Raw genomic sequence first — 11,708 nt, 5'->3', positions numbered from 1 at the left:
CAGCATTTATTGCAGATATAATTCTCATTAATCCGTAAACTCTGCCTGAACTCCCACACTAACATACTCTACTAAATACCATTTTTGATCATTCACAATCTACAGGCCCAGAAAACAGTCTTATTCCTCTTACAAAACACTGCACCAGCTTAATAAAGTATTGTTAAATGAAATTCAATACTGGGAGCTGTATATTTCGATGTTATCTAAGTCTGTTATATGCACTGCATTTAATCACAGTCTTTTGAAATTCAGCTGTCAAACCCCAATAATTCAGACAAAAAAATCACTTGCATAATTGATCTACCAATATTCTTTGCTTCTGTGGTGGGTATTTGCCCACGATCCTAAAGTTTCTTTAGATATCTATAAAATGCCTCCATGAACTATAACAGTATATACAAATGTTTTATTGAAAAGAAAACATCAAACAATTTAAATTCACAAATTACCTTTATTGAATTTTGGAAAACAGTGAATATCGACAAAACAAATGGAAGTATTTCTGTGGAAAAACAAAATAAAGTCCCACCTGAAATCTTGGATAAAATCGCCAGTATCTTACCTGCAAAACAGCAATTTATTTCAGAAATATGGTATTTGGCATATAACCATCAAAGTCTAAACATCTGTCCACTCAACACACTGATCCACACATGAATGTTATTCCAGTTAACTTTTACAAAAGCTAGAATACTTTGGATTAAGCCAAATGGTACATGATTCACAAGTTAAGTGGAGTGCTATCACAATAATCTGCTCAGCAAAACAGTTCTACCAGGGTCTTCAGGATAATTAGTCTTATGTACAAAAATATAGATTTAAAAACATTTCAAAAGGTGTTCAACAAGTCTTTGTTTTAACAGTGTTCTTGTGGCCATTATGAACCAGTACCCACTGTCCATACGGGCTTCCTTTCGGCTTCTGTTCAGGAGAGTCTCTAGAAGTGTTTGCTGTTTTTTGACTCAATGGTTTTGCCACAGTATTCTGCAAAAGGAATAAATAGATTTTTATTAGCTGCCAAAAGCAACCAGAACTACAAAGATTTAGTTTAGCATTATAGATATAGATTGAATAATTTAAGTATGCCATTATTTCAGGTAAATTGTAACCTGAATGGGATTATAGCTTGCTATTGCCTCAATATATTGTGTCACAGTAACAAGCACAGCACAAGTTTGAAGCCACCTCAACTAATGTTGATACAAAACTGCCATATCAGCACAATGTAATAATACATAAAAGAACTTCACAATGGAAACCAATTAAAAAATTGGTAAACAAAGCAGAAGATAGCACATTGTCACATCAAAGCAGGAAAAACAGCTACAGACTCAGCTTAGCAAGGTGCTGTAAACTTCACATCCATACATTTCTCCAAGCAAGAATTTATAAACAATTTAAAAGGATAGTCAAGAAGGAAATAATGCAATAAACATTTTATGCTCTCTTTCTTACTTTAACACTGAAAGCTATCCAGTGGTTTGTTTCAATCTTTGCCGGGGGACTGGTTAATTTCTGAAGTGGCTCATCACCTTCAGCTTTTTTGTAGTCCTACACAAAAATACAGAATATCCACAGGTTAATCTTAAAAGTGGCCAAAGTATTATATTGCGACCCACATCAGACAGTCCCTTCTGAATGAAGCATTTTTAGCACTGGTTGGACAGACCCAACACTGAGTAATAAATGGCACTTGTTCTAACTGATGTGGCAGAATTTTTAGTAAAGTTGCTACTGTTCCTTCTGGCTTGACACTAATTCTGTAAATTTTCACCAAAACAATTAACAGTTTAAAACACATCAAACCTGATTTTATCATGCTGACCCAAGGATACAAGAGTGAGATTTGGACTGATAAATTCCAAAATATCTGACCATTGATCAAGCTGAATGGGTATCAACTACTGCAATATAATCAATATCTCAGGTCAATGTGAATTCCCAATGTTGGTTATTTCAATGACAATGTCAACTTCAGAGCTCAAAATGCTTCTGAGCATTTTCAGTAACACATTAATCACTACAAATGTAGGACTGTATGCAGCTGTTGACAAAGTATATTTTCTAGGCTATAATAGCCAATAAACTTATCTTCAAAAACTGTTGGTCTCTTCTTCGGCAAAGATCTGATATTCAAAACTTCCTGGAACACAGTGAATAAGTTATGAGGACAAGAAAATCCTAGAGCAAAGTTGTAAAGCATGATCAATACAGATTCCAAAAGCAGCATCTAGTCAAGCCTCAGGAGGAAGTGAATTTGCAGTATGATTTCTCACATTACGAAGTGAGTCAAAAGTATAATATTAATCAACTTGAAACGCTGGCAGCACGTTGAAATTGATATAAGCACAACCATTATCCAGATTTGGAAAATTTAGTGTTTTTCACTGACCTAGACCATAGGGAATAGTTTGCAAAGTAGATTCTGTAGGGTACAGAATTACAGCATAAAGCGCTTTGCAGTTATACTGTTTTGGATTCCTCTACAGAGTGGGCACCAAATGCTTTTGGACCCAGTATCAGATCAAGCACTCCAAGGTCAAGTGAAACATGGATACATTGAAAATGAAGTTCCCTCCTCACTACATCTACATCTCAACCAGGAAAGTACACTGACAACTCAACTTGTCCACTTACAGCCTATTACAGGATGACAAAATTAAATGGCCAGTCCAGTGCATACTTTGGGCACAGACCTGCTCAGAATAAGGAGACAAGCAATCCTCGTCCATTTAAATGATAGACTGTCCAGGCTTCTTTTGAACACAGCTACAAAGCAGCCAACATTTTGAAACAAACTTAATCTACAGGGGACCTTTCTGGTATTTGAGGTCACTTGGGTGACTTGAACCACTGATATTAAGTCATAACTAAATTTGTGTATCTATTTGCAAATCTATTTAACATTAAACTGGGTTTATTGATTTGCTATATGCATGGAATACTCAACACTTGAGATTCTATTACAAGTACTTAGGAAAGCAATCAGACATTTTTACATTTCCCGGTAATCAAAATACCTTTTATAAGATACCACTCAGTTAGGCTTGTAACAAAGGCCAGGGAGCAGTTGGAATCATGAAATAAACTGGTGGATGAATACAAAATTGGCTAAAAATAGAAAACAGAGTAAGAGAAAACTATTATTCAGATTACAGCACAAAAAAGTGATCCTCCACAAAGGATGGGCCCATTTTTATTCATAACTGAATGTACTTGAGAAACTATTGAAATTTCGGCTAATTCCAAACTGGAGGGCATAAGAGGAAAAGCTAAATACCATATGGATATATCAGAAGAATTGTAAATTGCACAATTAAGTGGCAAACAAAATAAAAACACCTTGGAAGTTAAGAAATTGAATAGCAGGAGGTCTAAACAGAGCTAGAAATACAAATGACTAAATCAAAAGCAGCCCTCCAGATCAGTAAAGCAATTCAAATGCTAATAAACCATTGAGATCAATTTCTAGAGGTACGCAATTGAAAGTAATGAAGTTAAACTTATATAGGAGCCAATGATGCCACATGAGGGATAATATGGTGTACTGCTTAGATCCTATGCATTAAAGAGACAAATTGGAGAATAAAAGAGGTATTCAAAAATGACAAGATGGGAGATTTAAGAAAACTGACTTTACAAAAGATTTTGAAAACAATGATAGGATTGGACAGTTAAGAACATGGTTTTGCTTGCAAAAGAATGTATTCAATTAAATAGAAAGAATTCTAGAATGTGGAATTTATTACAAGTTGTCAGCTCAAACCGATTCCAAAAATAAACTAGATTAATACAGGAGAAAAATGAAAAGAACGCTGAATGGCAGACAAGGGGTAAATAGAACTGGAGATGACTTCATGAAATGTGAACACCCAGTCTATTGGGGGAGAATCACCATTTCTGTGCTTTATGTTCTATGTAGTTATATTTCCATTAAAAAATTCTTGGCCATATTGCTAAACAATGATTCTGAAAATACAGGACATGAAGAAATGATGCATCTGTTGATATCACCATCAAGATCTTAGACTAAGTATCAGATGTCAGAACACTAATACATCAGGATAAATCTCCTTTTACAAAGGGACAATACAATATATTAAAGAACCAACATACTGTGCTACCTTGACTTGAGCGGCACAACAGAGACCTAGCTTACCACATTTTTCTTAGTTGCCCCATTTGACCATACTTCTGGCTTGACAGATCACGGAGCTCCTTGACCCAACAAACAAAAAACAGGAGCAGCAGCAGTAAAAGTTCATGCACATTGGTTTATCCTTCCACATATTAATAGTGGGCAGTTAATTGTAGGATTCCCCAGGAAGAGAGCTAAATGGCTCACCCCTTGGTCCCAGGAAGTGTCAAAAAACTAATGTATTAACATTACACAAAACCCTAAACAGCCTTCCCACTTAACATTTTGTTGCAATGACAACGCCCCAGTTTCATTTATATAGAATATTTGAAAGGCAATTGTCCTTTATATTATATTGGCCTAGCTGCCCCCAAACACTGCACACACGCAGATACAAAGATACCACCTCATATCTTCAAGAAGTGCAGTCCATTTCAAGGCTTCTATAAAACAGAAATAAATCAAGTCACACAAACCAACTTTAGTTTTTATATATGGGAAGCGTTTGAATGACATGTTGACAAGCTGCTGAGTTTAATGATTACTGTTCATTACAACAAAAAGTATACAAAGTACTAATTAGCTATAAAAAACATTGGGGAAACCTGAGGTCACAAAAAAAACATGATACAAGTGTAAATTGTCTCTTCCCCTTAGAGTACAAGGCAGCATGGTACAATTTCCACTAGTTTTTTTAAGAATAGTTACATGCTGCAATTCATTGTGTGAATAAAACTGATCTCCTTATCAAGCATAATTTGGATATTAAACCATTGTAAAAATGGTTGAGTTGAAAAGGGTTAAACCCACCAAGTTTATTCCATCTTGCTGCAGAAGCAACAATCGGCAAGAATGTCAAAGCTTAGGTAAGTTGACAACAGCCATTTTTAATAAAGATCATACAATACATTGTACAAGTGAGCAAGTGCTCAAATATCAATATAGAAAGCACTGTTTTGACAATGGCATGCAGCTAAATCAATTTATTAAATTGAAATAGTTTATCACTCACCTTTCTGGTTACTGCTTTTACTGCATCGCTGTTACTTTTCATTTCAAAAAGTCTCTCAGTGAGAGGATTGGCAGGCCTCAAGTTAGAAGGCAAGCAGATGTTACCCCTTCCCAATAATTTATCAGCATTTGCCTTTGCAATTTCAAGTAATTTCTGCTTATCTGAAACAAAAAAAAACATTTTAGGCTGCAATTCGTCCTACATTTAATCAAGTTGTCAAAAGCTTGAAGTGCTGACAGGCAATAACAGTACTAAATCACAAAAGGTACAATTTAAAAGAACTGAAAATGAAGTTAAAATATTTGTGGTGGTATCCATGAATATCATTGCAGTCTGTTGGTCTTGTGATGTAGCACTGAATAGGTAAAACATTTTTCTGTGTTTGCATAACAGTGCATAGTGAACAGTCAGAACCGAGTAACTAAGTACAATACTGAATAATCACCTAGAACTTAAAAACAACTGGTTGCGGTCTTTAATTAAAGATGTCACATGACCAAGTGACATCTCTCCCAGATTCTGAAAGGCAGATTAAACCATTATGTAATGTTTAGAAAATAGCAGTAAATTGTTTTATAATGGCCACATTGCAACATTAAAAAATTAACCAAAGCTATACTGTCCCAACATCCATTGCCATTAGCTGATGGGGCAATCTAATGCTATTTAACTCCAATAGCAAGCTGCAAACTTAGTTTTGCACATCAAGAGATTTACAAATTGCTCTAGTTTCCCAGGATTTTGTTCGAACAGACTAGTTTGTAACTTGATGGACAAAACAGCAATTCGTCAATATTTTAAAAGACCCACTTTTTAACAGGGATACGGTGATCAGATTATAAAACAGGCAGTTCCTCAATAGCACTGTGGTTGTGTTCTTGCACAAATCTGAATTACAATAAAATTGTACTTTAGAGACGGCACAAACTGTTGGCAATATAATCACATTACCGTCAGCACAAGTTTAAGGTTTCACATTTTAAAAACAGCATTTCCAATTTGTCAATCATGTTACAGCAGATTTGCATTAACAAAATGCACATTGCAGCTGAACAACCTATATCCCCATTTTGAAAACATGCTGCAACGGTCTTATTCCTACTCAAAAAATCTACCTTTTTGCGTTAAGCGGAAAGATCGGTCCCTTGATCTGCTTCGACTCCTTTGGTGGGATCGTGGTTGTGTTCTGTAAGCAAAGCCATAGTAACCTCTCCGAAATCGACACGGGGACCGAGACCATGATCTGGACCTGGACCTTCTGTACCTCAAGCTGGACCTTGGCCTTTGGTATGATCTGGAACATCTGGATCTAGACCTGTATCTTTGTGGTGACCGGTAAGACATTTGACATCTGGATCTTCGGTAACAAGACCGTGACCGGCTTCTAGACCGGGACCTTGAACAACTTCGCCTTGATCTTTTATAGCTCCTTTGGCGGTATACGTATCTGCCTCTCGAAGAGAAAGAGACATTGTCCGAACTTGAACCATACCTCTCTGAAGATGACAATGAACTTGATCGGGAGCTTGCTGATGATGCTGAACTTGAACAGGAGCTTCTCGAAGATGATACTGATATTGACCGGGAATGACCTGACGATGACATTGAACTCGACCGGGAGCTGCCTGTAGAACATGCAGAACTTGACCGGGAGCTGCCCGAAGATGACATCGAACCAGATCGGGAACTGCCTGAAGAGGACGCTGAACTTGATCGGGAATCTTTAGATCGTTTGATAGCAAGTGTTCTGGAACGTGACATTCTCTGATTCTTGTCAGTTCCTTGACAAGGAGAATTAAGTCTCAATTCATGCACAGCAGCAAATATACTTTCAGTCTTCTGTTCTTGCACATGGCATCCACCTGTTTCACAATCCATTTCAATGTCTTTCTCCATCACCTGCACCACTTTTGCATTTGATTTCAGAACATTATCACACACTTGCTGTAAATTTGGTTTACCTATATGGATCAACAAACACATTAGAATGAAGTCAACAAATCTTCTGTTAATCATAATGAACACCATTACACAAGAACCAAATCTAGTAGATGGTGCAAATCAATTTCATGTTGCTACTTTCCATTATTTTATGAAGATTACATTTATGGGTCTAGTATTAATCACTAGCATCTGACAATTATGAAGCATAAGTACTTATTTAGTACACCACAACTACATCAGCGTGTTAAAGGCATTATTAATGCAACTCTATGCCCATTCTCCACAGCTATGCACTTTTTCTCTTCAATTTTAAGGGCTGCAAATATCCAATTATATGCTGAAATTTTTCATTAAATCTACTCCCACCTGTCAGGTAGGGTAATCCGATCATAATTCTGTCTCCAATTACTAACCTACCTGCGACAGGAAACATTTTCTTAAATGAGCAAAAACCTAAACTTTTGAAAGTGGCCAATAAATCTCCCTTTGATTTGTGTTGCTCCATTGAGACCTATCACATTTTCCCTTCACTCAACAGAACAAGTCATGCACCATTTGCCAAAAATAACCACTGCTGTGCCCTGCCCAACCCACCCCCAACAATCACTGCCGTGCCCTGCCCAACACATCATATACAGCTGCTGGAAGGATCAGAAGTTTATGTTGCAAGTCGACTAGAAACTACAGCATTTTTCTTCCGAGTTTGTAAGTTAACCTTCTGTACAATATTTTAGAAATTTCAAATTTTAAACTCAGTGTGGAAAACTATTTTCAGCTTCAGTTTCATCTTTCAAAATGATCTAATGGGTCAGTTTCAACATGTGATCATTTAAAAAGCAAAGTGCAATGCTTTTCCACCTGGTTTTCAATAACTCAAATCACCTGGAGACAATGACCAGAGTTATAGATTAGATTAGTGAGGAAACTGGCCCTTCGGCCTAACAAGTCCACACCAACCCTCCGAAGAGCAACCCACCCAGACCCATTCCCCTACATTTACCCCTTCACCTAACACTACGGACAATTTAACATGGTCAATTCACCTAACCTGCACACCTTTAGACTGTGGGAGGAAACCCATGCAGACACTGGGAGAATGTGTAAACTCCACACAGTAGCCCGAGGCAGGATTTGAATCCGGGTGTCTGGCAGTGAGAATCAGCAGTGCTAACCACTGTGCCACTGTCCCATTTTTGAAGTATTCTTTTGCCATTAATTTTAAAGCAGGGAAATGCTTTAAACAGGTACTGCATATTTTGATGCTACGGCAATGTTGCATTTCTCTATATATTGATGCCACCAGACATTTGTGCTCTATGCACTAGGACTGACCAGTTTTACAATCAGTCAGCACTAAATGTTAATGTGAGTTGCCATAGTCTTACCAGACCACAGACTGCTCCCTTTCATTAAGGAGGGATGACTGGTGAGGAATTTAACCCAAGGATCACCATACCTCAGGCAAGGGAGGGATTGAAGAGTGCAGTTCACGGTAAACAAGGGTGGGCAAATTGAACCCATGCTGTTGACAATACCAAATCGCAAACCAACCATCTATCCAGCTGAACTAAACAAGCCCTTCAGTCAGCATTAACCTCTGGTACACAATTGGAAAGACATTTTGGGACTGCAATTTTTTTTGGAATGCATACACAAGTCAACATTACAAAAACTTGAGTTATGAAACATGGTTTTATTTCTACTATCCAATAACAGTGCTAAATAATGGTAAGCTCTCAAATACCTCACTCCAATTCCAACATTAACCCAAGAGGAAAAATAAATTCACACTGAATGAACCCTTGACACTACATTAACAATGCTTCACTCAAATGAATACTGATTGTTTAGCACAAAAATTCCCTAACTCCAAACAGTTTCTCTTAGGCATTATGGAATGCTGGACTCACTGATTTTCAACTACAACTAGAACTTACCATATATGAAAATAATTGGACTTACCATAGCTGGATTTCTCTTCCCTAGGTTCCCAGGAAAGATTACAGGAATTTAGCCTGTTAACAAAAAAATACATTATATGCAAAGCCTGGTTCAGAATTGTAATACTACAAGAACATGATTTTTACCAGTAAATCCAAAATCCTTCCAGAAACTTCACCTCATTTTAAATTGCATTACCCCTGGAACTGCTCACATGACAAGTGCCTCCACTGCTCCCAGAACAACCAAAGTCTTAACTCGAGCTACCTAAATTAGAGTCACGATTGGCACCAGAAAAGCACAGGTCAGGCAGCATCTGAGCAGGAAAATAGACGTTTCGGGCAAAAGCCCTTCATCAAGCCAGTCTCATTCCATACATCGCTCGACTACTCCAACTGCCTGACAATAGGTACCCTGTCCTTCCTTTGACTGATACCTTGAACCATCTAAGCTTTGCATTAATGTTATTACCCACAATACCAGATTGATTTTTTTTAATTGTAAGATTACTTTGGTGAACCATATTGCAATGCTTTACCATCATACAATGCAAGAAGCTATTACAGTGGAGCCTTTTCATTCCATTCATTTGATAAAAGTTAGTGGTTATCTTTAAACCTAAAGCAAAAGACAAGTGCCTATGTCACTCAGCTACATCACCCAAGTGAGTCACTTTCTAGAATATTCCCCACTGCTTAAGGATTTCAATTGGCCAGAGGACAGAGCTACTTAACAATGAGTCAGCAGGGCTTGGCTTTCACCAGTGTAAACACCCTGTTGTGCAGAAATCCAGCTTCTAATTTCACAGAAAATTAAAACAATGAAAATGGTTCACGTTGACAACTTTAGTTTCAACAATAGAAACAACAGGCTAAACCTGATTATGACAAAAAACAGAAAACAAACAAGCACTTAAAGCTTCCACAATTGTTTTAAGAGTACACTTCGAAAAATGCACATTGACACTCAGCATCCCCCCAAAGCCCAAATCATTGGCTTTGACCCCACTCCATTCACCCCCTCCCCAGCCCATTGACTGATGAAGGGCTTTTGCCCGAAACATAGATTTTCCTGCATTTCGGATGCTGCCTGACCGGCTGTTTTGCCAGCACCACTAATGTGGACTGTTGACTTTGACCCCACTCCACCCCAACCTGTTGACTTTGACCCCACTCCACTCTCCTCCTACTACAGCCCAACCCATTGACTTTGACCCCACTCTACTCCACTCTCCCCCCCCCACTACAGCCCAACCCATTGACTTTGACCCCACTCTACTCCACTCTCCCCCCCCCCACTACAGCCCAACCCGTTGACTTTGACCCCACTCCACCCCAACCCGTTGACTTTGACCCCACTCTACTCCACTCCCCCCCCCCCCCCACTACAGCCCAACCCATTGACTTTGACCCCATTCCACTCCCCCCCACTACAGCCCAACCTGTTGATTTTGACCCCACTCCACTCTCTTCCCCCCGCTACAGCCCAACCCGTTGGGTTTGGTCCCACTCCCCCAAATAGCACCTTACTTGCTAAGGCAACCTAAACGATGCTTTACATCTGTCACAGACCTCGACAACCCGAGCCAACAGAATCTCGATCCCAACTCAAATCATCTCATTCCCCCCTCATTTCGCCAGTTGGTCAAAACTGCGTCAGAGCCAAAGCCGAAACTTTAAACCGTTTCACGGAATTACATCATCCATACCCCTCAAGAAATTTTCAATATAAGAACATTTTTTAATAGCGGGCCTCCTTCAATACTAAAAAAGACTCACCGAGTATAATGGGCGGTTTGAACCTTAGATGCGGTTGGACTACCACAAACATGACCATCAACAACCACCACCATCTTCTCACTGCGACAATCGCAATGAGTTCGCCCTTTTTATAACCTATTTGCTCGCCAGAACCCGCCTCAATCCCCCTTTCTCATTGGCTATCGCTCCGTGATCGCTGTCTCTATTCGTTTGTTTGGAAACTGCCTGCGATATTAGCCTATAGAACGGTGTGTGCTGGTATGACCTCTCTTTATATTGGTTTACTGAACCGTCAGTCAAAATGTGGCCTGGGCCGTTGTCGGCAACTCGACGCCTCATTGGTCATATGCGTTGTCAATCAACAATAAGACGCAGGCGTCTGTAAAATGCTGCAAGTCTGAAACAAACAAATACACAGAAAATTCTAGAAGGAATTTGAAGATAATGTTAATGCTTCAGCTATAATTACTGCTTGAAACCCGTCTCAAAGCCTCTTTCATTTGAAATACATGTCATTACACCATTCGCATTTTAAAAAACTTTATTTGAATTTTACACTCTGGGGCGTGATGTTTTAGGTTATTAACCCCCTATTTTAAATAAAAGTGCACACAAAATAGGAGCAGAAGAAGCCCATTCGGCCCCACGAGCCTGCTGTGAACAAAATAAAGACTGGTCTGATGGCATTTAGAATTCCAAATTCTCATCTACTCCTGCTAACTGTCGATTTCATTGTCATCAGTAGTCACTGACTTGCCCGCAGGGCAACCTCACAACAAAACCCTTCAGCAGAATCAGCATTTGTTTGGTTGACCCAATACACAGCAGTAAACAATACTGCTTCTTTACTGTGATGACAAATACAAACAATCACGAAAAGCTATGTTTGCAAAAGATAACATAAAAATAG

General features: G+C 38.6%; 1 protein-coding gene across 5 annotated transcripts; it reads right to left on the bottom strand.

Moving 5' to 3' along the window:
• Positions 1 to 434: 434 nt before the first annotated feature.
• Positions 435 to 10,896, bottom strand: rsrp1 (arginine/serine-rich protein 1). 5 transcript variants are annotated; one of them, XR_011952430.1, is made up of 7 exons: positions 10,817 to 10,896; positions 9,060 to 9,112; positions 6,269 to 7,114; positions 5,154 to 5,314; positions 3,024 to 3,114; positions 1,459 to 1,554; positions 830 to 987 (listed from the first exon to the last, which is right to left on the bottom strand). XR_011952430.1 is itself a non-coding variant. In XM_072548351.1 (6 exons), exons 1-6 carry the CDS (start codon positions 10,888 to 10,890, stop codon positions 844 to 846), a joined length of 1,374 nt encoding a protein of 457 aa, XP_072404452.1. In that variant the 5' UTR covers positions 10,891 to 10,896; the 3' UTR covers positions 435 to 843. The 5 variants fall into 5 exon arrangements, 1 of the variants encoding a protein (XP_072404452.1); XR_011952429.1 differs by having other exon boundaries at positions 914 to 987; positions 1,459 to 2,146; XM_072548351.1 differs by lacking the exon at positions 3,024 to 3,114 and having other exon boundaries at positions 435 to 987.
• Between the last annotated feature and the right edge of the window lie 812 nt (positions 10,897 to 11,708).

The sequence above is a fragment of the Chiloscyllium punctatum genome, chromosome 27, assembly GCF_047496795.1.
Source record: "Chiloscyllium punctatum isolate Juve2018m chromosome 27, sChiPun1.3, whole genome shotgun sequence".
NCBI classification, from domain to species: Eukaryota; Metazoa; Chordata; class Chondrichthyes; order Orectolobiformes; family Hemiscylliidae; genus Chiloscyllium; species Chiloscyllium punctatum.
The sequence above is the reverse complement of the archived record's forward strand: the minus strand, read 5'-3'. Positions and strand labels throughout refer to the sequence as shown.

What these genes read in the sequence shown, in the direction of transcription:
- rsrp1 (XM_072548351.1), bottom strand. Translation starts at nt 10,890, where the DNA reads ATGGTGGTGGTTGTTGATGGTCATGTTTGTGGTAGTCCAACCGCATCT. An exon ending in CAAACCGCCCATTATACTCG is followed by an intron (nt 9,113 to 10,816) that starts GTGAGTCTTTTT and finishes TTTTGTTAACAG; the next exon opens with GCTAAATTCCTGTAATCTTT. An exon ending in GGATAGCTTTCAGTGTTAAA is followed by an intron (nt 988 to 1,458) that starts GTAAGAAAGAGA and finishes TTCCTTTTGCAG; the next exon opens with AATACTGTGGCAAAACCATT.